This window comes from Brassica rapa, chromosome A01 (genome assembly GCF_000309985.2).
Source record: "Brassica rapa cultivar Chiifu-401-42 chromosome A01, CAAS_Brap_v3.01, whole genome shotgun sequence".
Lineage (NCBI taxonomy): Eukaryota > Viridiplantae > Streptophyta > Magnoliopsida > Brassicales > Brassicaceae > Brassica > Brassica rapa.
In genome coordinates, this window is record NC_024795.2 from 20,121,700 (window position 1) to 20,138,224 (window position 16,525).

The window sequence follows — 16,525 nt, forward strand, 5'->3', positions numbered from 1 at the left end:
AGCTATTAAATGATTTTTTTAAATATTTTGGCAAACTGATAAGAAAATAAAGATGTGGAAGAATTTTAATTCTTTAAAAAACTGGTGATGATGTGTCAACTTTTTATGCACCATGTGCATGAGTGACTTTTTGAGAAGAGAGAAAAGTATATTATATATATATATGGATTAAGAATCTTAACTAAATTCTTAATTTTTTATTTTTTTTATGTTTATTAAGTTTTTGTTTTCAAAATGAATTTGTTAAAAAAATTATTTGATTTTGTGTCAAATTATTGTTCTTGCTTGTTTCTTTTTCTCTAAGTTTGACTTGATATTAGAAAAAAAGTTTTGCAAAGTTCACTTCTTTAGCTTCAGTTAAATGAAATATGAAAATATTGTAAGTCAAAAAATGTTAATGTATTTTTTTTTTTTGAAATTTATGAATATTTAATGTGCAATTCTTTCAAATGGTCATTTTTAAGTTTTTGTCACAAAAATATCCCTAAAAATGACCAATAATTAAAGGAGTTGTGGGGAATGAATATTTTGTCAATAGATATGGTTTAAATATTAAGAAGATGAAAAATATAATTTTTTTTCATGAATAATATAATTTTTTACCGTGAAAAATGTGATTTTCACGTTAAAATCAACCCCAAACTTTGAGATAAGTAAAAGAGCAATTTGCCAGTAAAATATAGAAAGATTCAATAATTTGCACATATGAAAAAACTGGTGGCCCAACCCCTAGGCCCAGCTCTTACCAGTGAGAAAATACTGTGATATCCCTATACCTTCTTTCTTTAACCTTACGAAGTGAGAGGGGGGAGGAGAGTTGCGTAATGATTACATTCATGTAATCATGAGTAAAGCTATACACACACGACCCATTTGTATGTGTAGCATCTCTCTCTCTCTCTCACTCTCTCTCATTGTATTCTTTATCTTTTACACATTCTTGTTTATCTCTTTCTTCTTTGCATGTTCAATTCTCAGTTTCTTTTGTAAAAGAAATTCAATTCAATCCAAAAACTTTTTTCTTTCTTCAAAGTGTTCACATTCGTGGTACAGCAGCGTGTGTGTGAACTCATCTTTGGAAGAAGCGGGTGAACCATTTTTGTTTCCACATGCAAGAGCTGTTCCCAAAAGGAACAATCAAGGATTGCTTGGGATCATGAACTTAGAACCTGTCGTCTCTTCCATTGCTCTCCATCAGTTTCTTAGGTTTATGGTAAAACAAAGCCCTTTTCCACTTCATGCTCCAACAAATGCTTACTTTCTAATCATCACCATCCATCTGTATTACCGTCGTCAAGTACCATCTCTGGTGGGTCAGTTTAGAAGACAGAGTTGGTTAAAGGTAAAGTACTCGAGTCGTGTTCTTCTTCTTAGTTGTTACCATAGTTATTGAAAAAAATCCACTTTTTTTTAATGATGTAATTTGTGAAATAACCGGCTAATAGATTTTATTTATCATTTTTTTGTTATAGTTAGCCGGTTACGCAAACAAACACATGAAGTATCATAATTCCAAATGCAATGTATTTATTTGGCTACATTGTATACCAAACTTATAATGTATACCAGTTATATGGTTATCTCAAGTAGTTGCTGGTTATTTAAGTTAGTAGTCGGTTATCTTTTGTCTCCAATAATATAACACATATGTGTCTATTGATATAATCTATAAACATACAATTATTCGGTTATTTCCAATAGTTTCTGGTTATTTAAGTTAGTAGTCGGTTAATTCTAATAGTGGATGGTTATTTAAGTTAGTGGTCGGTTATCTTTTATTTATAATAATATAACATGTATATGTCCCTATTGATATAACACGTGTGTTTGTAATAGTTGTAGTTATCTATAATGGTTGTTGGTTATTATCCAATTATCTCGGTTAACATATGTATTGGACGGTCACTATTAAATTATACTTAGGTAGTATACACTAATTATCTGGATATCAATACTCTTAGCTAGTGTTTGTAATCAATGGCCGGTTAACACTATAAACCCAAAACAAAAGATCTTTCGAGTAATTAATGTAGTGTTTATTGCTTCATTCAAAAGAAAAAAAATACATTTAGCGCAATATAGTTATCCGGCTATAATCATATATCAAACAGAAAGACCAACTATAGTTATCCGTCCACATATGATTTTTCATATAGTAAACAGACAGGCCATTCGTCTGTCGCCATCTCCGGAAGCCTCTGTTCTTCTCTTCTTCCTCTTCATCCTCTCTCATCTTTTTATTTCTTCTCTCTCCTCTCTTTTTTCTTCCTCCTATATAGCATCCTATATCATTCCTCACCAGATTGAAATGAAGACGAGCTGTTGCAAGCGTGAGGTGACGGCGTGACGGTGAGCTTGAGCAGAGGAGAGGTAATTCTGTGACAGCGAGCTTGAACAGATGTAATGGTGTGATGGCGTGACGATGTGACGGTGAGATGGTGCAACGGTGTGACGGCAATAGCAAAGAAGAGAACTTGATAAATTTGAAGAGAGGAAGAGATGAGAGATTAAGAGACATAGAAAATTTAAGAATTTTAAAGAAAGAGATAAAATGAGAGGTGAAATATGTCGACATAGTAAAACCTCATCTCTAAACCCTAAACCCTAAACCATCAACTCTAAACCCTTAAACTCAACTCTAAACCCTAAACCATTAACTCTAAACCTTAAACCATCAACTCTAACCCTTAACCCTTAACCCTTAAACTCAACTCTAAACCCTAAACCATTAACTCTAAACCCTAAACACTAAACCTAAACCCTATTTTTTTCTAAATTCAAACCCTAAACCTTTAAACCTCATCTCTAAACCCTAAATCCTAAACCATCAAGTCTAAAACCCTAAACCCTAGAACATCAACTCTAAACCCTAAATCCTATCCCACCTCTCAACTCTAAACCCTAAAACCCTGAACTCTATGGTTTTAGGTTTAAGGTTTGAACTTCGAAAAATATAGGATTTAGGGTTTAAAGTTGAGGGTTTAGGGTTTAGAGTTGAAGGTTTGGGGTTTAGAGTTGATGTTTTATGGTTTAGGGTTAAATGTTTAAGGTTTAGGGTTTAGAGTTGATGTTTTAGGGTTTAGGGTTGATGTTTTATGGTTTGGGGTTTGAAGTTGATGGTTTAAGGTTTAAAGTTAATGTTTTAGGGTTTAGGATTGATGTTTCAAGGTTTAGGGTTTAGAGTTGACGGTTTAGGGTTTATAGTTGAGGTTTTAAGTTAAGATTAGTTAACGCTATGTTTTTTTGTCAAAGTTAATCCTAGAATTATAAATGTTTTTTACCTTTCATTAAAAGTGAAGATAAAAGTGGTTAGTGTAAACTTGAAAAATTGTATTATGAATGTGGTATTTTTGACGATTTTCCTAAAGAAATTTGTTTAGTTGGTTTCATCTGAACTATGTTCCATAATTTAATTATGTAATTAAATTTTAAAAGTAGAAAAACTAGTTATATTAAAAACATGAGTAAGTTATCTCGTTAAACTTCATCGCTAATTTCTCAAAATTAATTTTTAATTTTGTTTAGTATCGTTCAATATGATCCAAACTTAAAAAGCATGATGACATTTAAAGAGAAAATAGTTTATTGATTTAAGTGGACCATTCTAAGACAGCTCTTACCAGTGGTGAATTACATATTTGTGAGATGTTTTGTTGCTTTCACACAACCAGAAATTGCCTACAATATGAAATATTTCACTTTTAGGGATTTGGATACTATATCATGATGCGAAAAAAACATGTGAAAGTTTTGGATATTAATTTTTGAAAAAATCTGATTTTTTAGTTTAATACACATATTTTGTTTATTTATATGATTATAAAAGGATATACTATGTATGAACTAAATAATGTTGTATGAAACTTTTTGACATCATATAAGACCTAGTTTGTTTTTTACATCAAACGGTTGATCTATTACTCAAGCTTGAGGTGGTCTGGGAAACCAAACCGGAATAGAACAACCAATGTAATACATGTCCCTATGAAAGGATCTCTCCATCTTAGCTAATGAAATAGACGATACATTTTCAGATTGAGGAATAAAAACAATAGAGAATTATGGGAATCTGCTCTTTAGCTTCTGCAACTCGTCAAATTCAGTTGAGAAGTTGGGTCATGCTCATGGGTCTTGAATCATTGAGATTAGATCCTTACAATCCATGCCAAAAGCTTGACACATCGATAGCTGAAGCATGCACTCCATCGCCCACGAGAGGGCCTCGAGCTCCGAGTGAAGTGGTGAGATTCTTCGTCGCTGGTTCCGTGCTTCCAATAGCTGAGTTGTTCCTCCTGAGGTCTTCCATGTTCCATAACCACTGTAGTGTGCATCATGTGTCCATGATCCATCTATCATGCATCTCTCAGAATTTTTTAACTGCTCAAGGTTTTGTGCAACTACATGTTCCTCTTGTTTGCTGTTTGCTTGGAACCAAACATGGCATTCTGACTCACCATGTCAGACAGTTTTCAAAAGCTCCCTGTCTATTCCTATGAATAGTTTATCATTTCTCGCTCTCCAAATAAACCACATAATTCAAGGATAGGGGTCTTTATCCAGCTCAGGATCTTCTATATCATTCTTCTTCCAAAAAAGATAGTTTATATTCATTTAGTGGCTCGCGCTGGGGAACATTGATGGCGTAGTTGGGGTTGCTGCATGTGCCCATGTTTGTAGCGCTGAGGGACACTCGAAGATGGCATGGTTTATAGTCTCATCATCTGCTCCACATCTAGGACAATGCTTATCACATCGCATATGACGATGTGTTAGATTGCTTGTTACTGCTAGTTGTCCAGAGATTGTTTGCCAGATAAACTATCTTAGTTTTGGTGGAGCTTTTATCTTCCAAGCAAAGGCTTGGAGTTTTATAATACTCGGTTCTTCCCAGGTTTCCACCATCTCTTTGTTAAGAATGTTCTTGGCTACCCAATATCATGATTTAACAGTGTACATCCAATTCTTGGTATAACTCCAACAGTACTTGTCCCTCTGATATCCTTAACTTATGGCCAAAGATTGAATCAGAAGAATATCTTCCAGATCCACATAGTTTTCAAGCACCTCTAAGTTCATGTTTTTGGATCGCCTGTCATCAGATCACGAACTGACATCATTGGATGAACCACTGGTGCTAGGGGTCGAGTTGGTCTTGCTGGGATCGTTGGTATCTAATGGTCTTCCCACGCACTAATCTCATTTCCAAAGTATATCTTTTGTCTAATACCCAACAACATTAAAGGTTTCTCTGCCATTTTACTTGTCCATCCATATAAAGATCTATCTGCCTTGTTTAGCCGCAAAGGCGTACTACATCTGAAGTATTTTTTTCTTTAGAACTCTAGCTACTTAAAAATCTGAGTATTGTACCAAGACCATAACTGTTTGCCTAGTAGGACAAAATTGAATTCATGTGAGACCTAGCTAATACCATGTTTTCCATGAAAGGAATTCAATACTATTATGGGATATTTGTTCATATGATACACTATATTATTATATGTATAAGATATGTAGTATTCACATCTAAACAATTGATAAATATATTTTCATTGGAGATTATTGAAAAACAAATATTATCTTTGGTTTTTATTTTTAGAAAATATTTTTATTGATATTAAATTATGATTTAAAAAATCAATAGATAAATTTTCAACAAAAAATAATACACACATACATTTATACGTCATATAATGAAAAATGTATCACAAAAGAAGAATGCTGTTGGAATTCACTTAAGGAATAAAATATCCTAAACGCTTAATTTCTTATTCATCCATTAAAATAAAAAATAGAAAAAATATTCCATTTCGTTTCAAAAATAACATTTATTGAAAAAATCATGGGAAAAATACATTGCATAACCATAAGAAAAACTATAATTCACCATATAACCATATCAAAAGCATGGCTAGAATATGATACATATATTACTATATATATATATATATATATATATCCTTAACTAATCACAACCATTGATTCATATATTGTTTCTACAAATATAATTCAGCCAAAAAATAATATCTGAAAACATACATATTTATTACAAATGCTGTATTTTAAAATTTTTTAAACGGATAAAACTTCATTCAAAATATATAATTGTTGCCGACAAAGTATTTCATTCTACTCTATATTATAAGTATAGAATAACACATGTTTATATAAACCTTTGATCCACTTATTTTTCAGTTTTTATTTTTCTTTGTTTTTATTTTATTTCTCCCCTCTATTTTCATTTGATTTATAATATATATCTATTTCATAATTTCTTACTTTTGTTTATAAAATTTATTCTATTGCTCCCATGTCTTACTATTTGAAATTTATAAAGAATCACGTATCTCTTAAAAATAGATAATTAACTTTCATTATTCAGGATTTTTTTACCAACATTCATGAAGCTAATAAAATTTATTTAATTTTAGACAAAAAATGTTAGTGTTTGTTTGAGTATTTTTTTTTGTGTATTATATTTTTTATGGTCTTTCGGTACTATTTTGACAATACAAATATACTAGGATAAGACCTGCGCCTTGCACAGGATGAGTTTATAAAATTAAAATATAAAACATATGGTTTTGACAAAGTTAACATTTATATATAACTTTGGGTTGTTTATGTAATCATCTATACATTGGATGGAGAATTGTTTATCAAAAATTAGAATTTCTTATGAGGCCAATTTATTTGGATATTTTAAAGTCATACTAATAAAAGTATTTTCTATTTTCTTTTATTAACTTATAGATGATTAAGATTTGAATATAATCAAAATTTAGTGTAAGAATTTGGAATGCTAACATTAATTTTTTATTTAATAAAATGGAAATCCCCTATAAAAAATACAGATTGGGTTAACTTAAAATTAGTAAATAAGATACTTATGGGCCATATCAAGACAACAAACAATTGACAAACCCGATTTTTAAATTAATATGGAGACGACATTTTTTTTGCTTTAAATCTGAAGCTGAGTAGATAGTTCGAAGAATGATTGTTTCGTTTGAGAACAAACCCTAGTTTATATAGTACTCCTAAGCCTTGATGCAAAAGCTATGTGTTATCGCCAAGTAAAAGATACGGAGGATCTCTGAATATAAAAATGAGAAAATTTCAGAATAAATGATTCATAATTCACTCTTACATTATAGGAAACTTTCATTTAGTCAAAAATATATAATGAGGATGCAATTAAATCTTAAGATACATCCCACATTAGCTCATGAATAAAATCGAGCTTGGGAACCAAGTTTTGTCCTTATTATTAACGTTCCTTTTAGTGTGAAACTAACAAATCCCCTATAATGTGTGATCATTATTATTCATTTTGCATTCCTTTTATTGAGATTTTGGAATATTCCAAATTAAGAGCAAATTAATTACACATCCCATAGATCACGCATGTACCCAATTTTTTTTACATTTATACATGTTTCCTTTTTTGTCAGCCATATACGAATCACCTGTATACCATATCCCATAAGTCATGTATGTACCCATTATTATTATCACATAAAAGTTCAAGGACAACTAATGTAGACAACTCTTAAAAATTGAAAACCAAATTAAAAACATCGGGTCAAATTGATATAAGTAAACCGCAAGGTAATTTGTTTTTGTTCCGACGGATTAAACCAATTGTTGTATTAGAGATGTTATTGATCAAACGAAAGGCTGAAACAGATGGTGATATATTTAGTTACACCTTCGGTGCTGGCTGGAAATCTATAATGCCTGGAATAACCATTTTATCACCATAGTAATGCATCAATTGTTTTAGCTTCTACTCCAAATATAAATGGCTGAAATAGTCGAAGATTGAATGTTGGAGCTCTGGCACATGATACCCATTTGATAGAACAATAAAACAAATTTGTCTTTTTGTAGACAAAGGTAGTTTGGGATGCAAGGAATCAACATTAGCTGACAATGGTGTTGGTCTGTGAAGTAAATAGAGAACCGAGTTGGTATGTTCCAATAAATTAACACAGAACAATCTTTATAGTTGAAAATGGTATCGGTGGGATCAAATAAAGTGAGAACCGAGTTGGTTAGCTTGAAAGTGGTGAAATAAATAGAGAACCGAGTTGGTACGTTCCAACAAATTGTCGGTGTGTAAAAGTGATTGTAGGACAATATGGATATTATTTAAATCACGTCGGACGAAATATTTAAGCCAATGGCATTTGATGTAAATTTTCTAGTAATGAAAGAGCATTCAAATAACTTGGCTGAAAATAACTGTAAGCATGACACATCATCAAAATGGCAGTCTTGTAAATAAAGTACAAAATAAAGGTTAGTCTTAAAAAATGATTCTCTATTAATAAGAAAGGGATGGTTACTTGTTACATTGACTAAAGTCATATAGTTATTTCTTTTATTGTTGTTTCCCTTTTGGTTATCAACCAAATTAACGGAAAAAAAACATTTCACGCAAAATTGGTTTTGGAATAAGTGGAATGCTAATTCTTTCTATTAAATCCATGGATAATTATTCTTTTCATCAACCTAATTCCTTTTACTAGTTACGATTAAATATTTGAAGTAAATTTATTGATGTTTTCGTAAGAGTCTCTTACTCCGTAACAAAAGATTAAATATGTTTTCTTTATATACATTTTTTTGGATGCAAATTGTGTTTGCTTAGTAACTTCTTGCCAAAGCTTGTAATTTACACATGATAAAACCAAATGATCCCGTTCAAAAAAACTTACTTCTAGAATTATGGTTTTTACTTTGTTCTCTTTGTATTGGGTATCTACATTGTTTACTCTTAATGGAAGTGGTTGGAGTTGTATAATCCATTGTAAAACCTTTCTTGGTCTGGCCCCAAATGTATCACTCTGAAGAATACTTTGAATTTGTGATGTGTTGAAAGAGATTTGTACTAACAAAAGCCAAACTGGTGAAAAAATTTTATTATCCGTATTGCCTATATATCGATCTAGAGAGTCGATAATATTTGAGCAAAATCCCTAGAGGAAGTCTCCACAAAATGTTTTGTGCTTTTTAACTCTCGAATCTGAATGCTGTCCTTGGTAATTTGAAAACGAATCATGTTTCTTCTTCACCTCAGGGAATAAACACAACTCTTCTTGGTTTCTTCCTCGGTAAGACCGACTAGCCCCGACATCTACTCTTGTGGAGGGTGGATCTGAAGATACACTAAGCTTCAAAGACAAATCACAGAACCTCTCTGTTCTTTCTTCCGGAGCCTTTATACTAATAGGCATCCCAATGATTATAGGGACTCTTGAAGACATGTCCACTTGTTGAGTCTGATTATTACCTCCGTAATACAAAGGATACACCGAACCCAAGTTGATTGGCGCTGGTGAGGGAGCTGGAGTATCGGTGATAGTCCCTAATTTTCTAGCCAATGGCTTTTGATGCATTTGCATGGATTCATGTAGAAACGCTGCTCCTCGGTTGTTTCTGTCATCATGAACATCCACTGGGATTGCAGGTTGAGCGGTATGGCTTGGCTTGTTTGACTTTTGAGCTTGATGATGGTGATATTGAGGCTCATTAGCGGATGCAGAAACAGGTTGTTGGAATTTGAGACAGAGATAAGTCCTTACGTTACTATGTCGTTGGCTTCTAGAAGCTTTTACAGCAATGCACCCAAGGTTAAGAGCAGCTGACCACACCCAAAAAAGCACCAAAATAAACACACAATGCAGACTTTTTGAAACAGTTAAAAGAGGCAAAAAGAAGAAAGCAGCAAAGGTTACCTTCAACACAAGGAGGCAAAAGAGGGCCAGTTTCAGTGCTTTCGTCTCTTCTAATAATGGTGTCAATGGCATCATTGACTCTATTCCATATAGTATCAGCATACTCTTCCTAATGTTAAACCCCCAAAGTCAGCAAGATTCTGATAAACAAAAACACAAAGAACTAGGGTAAGAAGAAGGACCTCAGAGTTGGCTTTAGAGTACATGATTTCTTCGGCTTTCAAGACAACAACAGGCAACTTTTCCTGCCACTCTTTGTTCTTCTTCGTAGCCGCACTGTGTGCTTCCATGGCGAGTCTGAAACCCTTAAAGATTTAGAAACCCTAAGAAGAGTGTTAACTGAGAGAGTAGGGGGGGGGGGGGGGGAAGTAAACCTGAAGATCTGGCGGATGATGGAACCTCGAATGGGTTGGTGACGATCGATATGCCAAGCTCGTTTCACACACTCGTAAGGTCTTGGACAAGGCCTAGGCATCTTCTTCTCTCTTTAGGATGAAACTGTGAAAGATAGAAGAACAGAGTATATCTTTACTGAATAATACTTTATTTTCCTTAAACGTTCTTCAGTGTTTTACAACATGGTTTTATAGTGAACTCATGAATACCCTAGACTGTGGCCTTTGTCCTATTTGATACCGTTGTCTCACACAGCTGTAAAGCCATCTTGTCCTTCTGGTAGAGATAAGAGAGTATCAAATTGGTTATGGATAGGCACAGTCATCATCGTACACTTCTTCTTTTCACCATATGACCGTTGCCTACTTGTGGGCTTTGTCGCTTCTATATTGATGTCATGGGCTGAGCTCAGGTCCTTATCTGCTTCCTTGTTGTCTACACTAACATTCCCCCTCAAACTTGAGGTGGGGAAAACACCAACTCCAAGTTTGCTTCTCAGATCATAGTATGGACCTTTTGACAGAGATTTAGTGAAAATATCTGCCAGTTGAAGAGTCGCCGGTATGTGTCTTGTCTCAATGAGTCCTAGAGCCACCTGCTCTCTTATATAATGATAGTCTGTGTCAAAATGTTTGGAACGGTTATGCAGAGCAGGATTAGCACTCAGATACACTGCAGAGAGGTTATCACACTGAGTAACGTCGCATTCTTCTGTGGTACATCAAGATCTCTGAGTAAAAACGAGAGCCAAGTTATCTCCTGAGCCGTGGATGCCAAGGCTCTGTACTCTGCTTCTGTTGAGGACCTGGACACTGTGGGCTGTCTCTTAGCTGACCATGAAATGAGGTTAGGACCGAGCAGAGTACAGAAACCAGTTGTTGATCTCCTTGTTTCCTTACAACCTGCCCAGTCACTATCACAGAACGCTGATAGTACTAACTCATCATCCTTCCTGACGTGTAGTCCAAACTCCAGTGTTCCTTTAATATATCTGAGTATCCGTTTGAGCAGAGCAAAATCTGACAATGTAGGCATGTGCATTCTCTGACACACCAAGTTAACAGCATATTGAATATCAGGTCTTGATATAGTCAGATATTGTAGCTTTCCTGCAAGACTTCTGTAGTAGGTAGGCTCTGGAAACAGCTCTGCAGATGTATCTTCAATTCTCAGAGGCAAGGGAGTTGGCATTGAGTTACAATCACCCATAGACGCTTGATGCAGAATATCCTTCGCATAAGCTTGTTGATAAAGAAAGACTCCATTAGTATATTGCTGCATCTCAATGCCCAAGAAGTACTTTGGTGTGCCCATATCCTTCATAGCAAAGCGATTGTTGAGAGAAGCAAGTAGCTGTTCCAGAAGTTTATCATCACTTCCTGTAAGCAGAATATCATCAACGTAGAGTAGAAGAACCAAAGTCTTCTTATCTCGATGATATGTGAATAACGAGGGGTCTGACTTACTGCAAGAAAAACCAAACTCAATAAGAAATCCACTGAATGTATCAAACCAGGCCCGTGGCGCCTGTTTGAGACCGTATAATGCTTTTGTAAGACAGAAAACATAATCAGGTCTCGCAGGATCAACAAAGCCTTCAGGCTGATACATGTAGACTGGTTCAGACAAATCTCCATGAAGAAACGCGCTAGACACATCTAGTTGCCTTACTGGCCAGTCTTTAGCGATAGCAATATTCAACATCAACCGGATTGTAGCTGTTCTTACAACTGGACTGAAGGTCTCTAGATAATCCAATCCCTCTTCTTGTTCATTCCCTTTAGCTACCAAGCGTGACTTGTGTTTCTTCACTGTTCCATCAGGATTTAGCTTTATAGTATGCACCCATCTACTGCTCAAGACATTCATATCGTCTGTTCGTGGAACCAGAGACCAAGTATGAAGCATGTGTATATTTACGATCTCTTCCATAACTGCACTATTCCACTCCGGATGTTCCATTGCTTCTCTTATATTTCTTGGTGTTGTTGTATTGTATTTAGACGCCACCAATGCATATCTAGAGTTTGGTTTTTGTATACCAGACTTCGCTCTAGTTGTCATTGGGTGCGCATTAGGAGGAGCTGGAACATTCTGCGCAATGATAGGTGCTGGAGGAGCTGGCACTGCGATCTCAGGGACTGGGACAATGATTGGATCATTAGCGACCGGTGCATTATCTTGAGTTGGCGCAGGTGGTTGTAGCACTGGCAACACTCGAGAGACTTGTTCTGAAGGTTGTATTATCACTTCACTGGTTGCAAGCTGCCATGCCTTAAGGAGACTTGATTCATATCTTGGTACCCTGGATTTGTATTGTTCCTTGAAAGGAAAGCAAGTCTCTTCAAATATGACATGTCTTGATATATAAACCTTTCCTGTTGGAGGGTATAGACAATGATAGCCTTTGTAGTGTGGACTGTAACCCAAAAAGACACAGAGTAGTGATCTTGGTTCAAGTTTGTGTTCAGCTACAGCACGAAGACAAGGGTAACACGCAGCACCAAACACCCTTAAATGGGAGTACTCAGGCTTCTTTCCATTGATGATCTCATATGGACTTTTGTTATCTCTAAAAGCACTCGGAAGAAGATTGCCAAGATATGCAGCAGTATAGAATGCTTCAACCCAATAGTGCAGAGGAAGATGACTCTGAAACATCATTGATAACCCAAGCTCTATCACATGACGATGCTTGCGTTCTGCCACTCCATTCTGTTGAGGAGTGTGAGGACAAGAAACTCGATGAAGAATGCCACAATCTGTCAGATGTTGTTTAAGTGTATTGTTCATAAACTCTCCCCCTCCATCAGTTTGTAACATTTTTATCTTCGCTGAGTGTTGATTCTCAACCAGCTTCTGGAATCCAATAAAGATTGAAGTAAAATCTGATTTATTATTGAGTGGATAAAGCCAAGTGTAGCGAGAACATTCATCCACAAACACAGCATAAAATCTAAACCCCTGGTTAGACACAACAGGAGATGGACCCCAGAGATCACAGTGGATACATTCTAGAGGTGTTGAAGCTATAGACGTTGAATAAGAAAACTGTAATCTGCTACTTTTTCCCATCTGGCAAGGCTGACAAATAGGGAGAGTTCTGCTCTTATTGATGAAGATATCCTTGCTGAGATGAAGTTGTTGAAGAAGCCTAGAGTTTGAATGGCCGAGTCTATGATGCCACACCTCCTCTGATGCTGCAACCTGTCTGTTGGAGTAGAATGCTTCAAACTCCTGACTCTTCAACTTGTATAATCCTTTACTTCTGGCCCCTTTGGCTATCACCTTCTGAGCCGGTATGTCAATCACATAGACATAGTTAACATCAAAGAAAACTCCACAGGAATAATCTTCACACAATCTCGAGACAGACATCAAGGACTTTTTAATGTCAGGACAAACAAGCACCTCATTAAGAGTAATATTACCTGAAGGAGTAGTAATAGCCGTTGAACCAACATGCATGATTGGAAAGTATGCTCCATCACCTACCATTACAGCATCTGTACCTTCATAAGGATGAGACGTCTGCAAGTTCTGAGAGGAAGCCGTCACATGTACTGTTGCACCGGAATCAGGGTACCATTCTTTACCTGTTTCATCCGCTACATGCATGAGAGAGTATGCTTCTGCGCTCTGGTAGTTGTTATCGAATCTGTTGTAGCACTTCAGCGCAGTGTGTCCTACCCTTCCACAGATCTGACAAACTGGGCGGTCTCCTGAGGTATTATTCTGAGACTGATGTTGAACAAACCCTCTGCCTCTGGTGGAGTAACCGCCTCGTCCTCTATAAGAAGACCTTCCTCTTCCTCTGTAGTTAGGATTGTAGGTGGGCATAGCTGGTCTGTAACCCTGAGTTGGAGCACCAGTTTGTGTGTTGAACGCCAGATTTGGTGAGACTTTCTCACTCTCTTCATAAGACTTTAACTTCGCTTCAAAGCCTTGCACTTCAGAAACAACATCACCAAAGGTTGGCTGCGGAAACTTTGACAAAGAACTCTGGATAACTGTTGTGATAGGATCAAAATCTCTTCCCAGACCATTGAGAAACCCAAAAATCTTCATAGACTCTTCTATAGGTTTGCCAATCGAGCTGAGAGAGTCGCAGATTGTCTTGAACTCACGGATGTAAACAGACAGTTCTTTACCCTTGTTGTTCAACAGCTGGAGGTTGCGTCTGAGTGTGTACTCTCGCGCAAGGGAGCTTTTGTTGAAGTTCTCCGCCAGACTAAGCCACACCTCACGAGCCGTTGAAAGGTTGTGAACATGACCTAGGACTTCTTCAGACAGAGTTCCAAACATCCAAGACTTGACCAACTGATCGGAACAGAACCATGATTCATACTGAGGGTTGGGAGCTTCAGTTGCGACTTCATTCATGACAACGGTCGTAGTAGGCGCTGGAGGCGTGACACCACCATTAACAAACCCAATAAGCTTCTGACTGGAGAGGAGAGACTCAATCTGTGTTTTCCACAAAAGATAGTTTCCATCATTAAGCTTCACCGTGACTGAACTGAGGATGTGAAGATTACTGGGAAACGGATATGGAACGAGTGTTTTTAAACGATGGTTGGTGTTTAAACTATGGTCATTAACAATGGTTGGTGTTTTTGGGAGCTTAGAATCAGTTAAACGATCAAAGGATGAAGAAGAGGGAGAAGCTGAAACAGATCTGAAGCTTGTTGAAAACTTATAAAGGGCATCTCCATGTTGGTGGGAATCACAGTTGTTACTGCGTCTCCATCTTCACCGTCACCGAGCTGCCCCTTTATGATTTTGGGACCAGTTCCTACAAAACCCGGACCAGTTTTATGATTTGCCAGATAAAGTAGCTGTTGTTCTTTAACTGTCCTTTTCAATTAAGAGGCAAGTGCTGGATTAGAAAATCGCTTAAAAGGACACCGAATTTAATTAAACCGTACGATATTTTTTTTCAGACAGAAGAAAGAAGATCAAATTTCACTTTTACACTTTACGTTTTGAACCGTTATACGGGTTTAAACATTTTCTACCCAATAACCATTAGAATAAGTGAAACATTTGTTAGAAAAGAAATTGCCGCATGACTTTTTAATTTATTTTCATAAAAATAGCACTTAAAAAGTAAATGACCAATTTTTTTTTTATATTAAATGGTAAATATACATGCTTTAGGATTAACTAATTTAAACTTAGAATCTAAAGTTACTGGTGCGGTTTCAAATTTAATAAAAAAAATATTAAAATTTTCAAAAAAAAAACTGTTTTAGTCATTTCTTGGATATAGTCTTAACCGAAACCAAACAGAAACTAAAAATTTGGTTATAGTATTGACATATTCTTAGAAAATTAAAATTACAGAACCCCAAAAAATGAAAAGTGAATGCATGTTCTACCCGAATAAATTTGCACAATTAATATTTTAATACAGTATATATGATTAGGACCTCGTTCTTTTGTACATTTGGAAGATACATCCAGATGATCGATTTAGATATCTTATTCAGATGCTTCATCTAGGTGTTGTTTGTTTACTTTTTGTTTTTTTTTTTAACTTGCATCTCCATCCAGGTGAACTTGTCAATAAAATGACTAGAATATATTTTTTAAATTTTTGACGGGAAAATAGCATGTTTACGGTTTTGCCAAAAAATATTTTTTGCAGTTTTTGCTGAAAAATATGTTTTGACGAAAAATGCATTTTGTGGTTTTGGCGGCAAAATACATTTTTACGGTTTTGGCGGGAAAATTGCGTTTTTGCAGTTTTAGCGGAAAAAACTTATTGGCGGTTTGGCGGAAAATGTGTTTTGACGAAAACGTGCATTTTGCGGGTTTGACTGGAAAATGTCTTTCACGTTTTGGTGGGAAAATGCAGTTTTGGGTGAGAAAAATGCATTTTTACGTTTTTGGCGGAAAATATTTTTTGCGGTTTTTACGGAAAAATGTGTTTTGTGGTTTTGGCGGGAAATGCATTTTTTCTGGTTTTGGCGGGAACATGCGGTTTTGCGTTTTTAGCGGGAAAATGCGATTTTGCGTTTTTTAGCGGGAAAATGCGTTTTTCTGGTTTTGGCGGAAAAATGCGTTTTTCTGGTTTTGGCGGGAAAATGTGTTTTTGCGATTTTGGCAACCAAGTGTGTTTTACGGTTTTGGCGGAAAAGTGTGTTTTCAGTTTTTTTGCAGTTTTACGCTTTTGGCAGGAAATTGTATTTTTACCATTTTGACGAAAAGTGCGATTTTACTAGTTTGGCCGAAAAGCGATTTTACTAGTTTGGCCGAAAAATGCATTTTTATAAAAATGTGTGTTTTATGCTTTTTGCGGAAAAGAGCATTTTTGCGAGTTTTGACGAAAAAGTGTGTTTTCAGGTTTGGTGAGAAAATTCATTTTTGGTTTTGGCGGAACA

General features: G+C 35.6%; 1 protein-coding gene across 2 annotated transcripts; it reads right to left on the reverse strand.

Annotated features, from left to right (window-relative positions):
• Positions 1-1,994: 1,994 nt before the first annotated feature.
• LOC103832004 lies at positions 1,995-16,523 on the reverse strand. Of its 2 annotated transcripts, XM_009107962.3 has the most exons (5): positions 14,741-16,115; positions 10,118-10,241; positions 9,926-10,040; positions 9,744-9,852; positions 1,995-9,649 (listed from the first exon to the last, which is right to left on the reverse strand). In XM_009107962.3, the coding sequence occupies exons 2-5, from the start codon at positions 10,216-10,218 to the stop codon at positions 8,985-8,987; spliced, it is 990 nt and encodes a 329-aa protein (XP_009106210.1). In that variant the 5' UTR covers positions 10,219-10,241; positions 14,741-16,115; the 3' UTR covers positions 1,995-8,984. The 2 variants fall into 2 exon arrangements, with proteins under 2 accessions (XP_009106210.1, XP_033137762.1); XM_033281871.1 differs by having other exon boundaries at positions 1,997-9,848; positions 14,741-16,523.
• Positions 16,524-16,525: the final 2 nt, after the last annotated feature.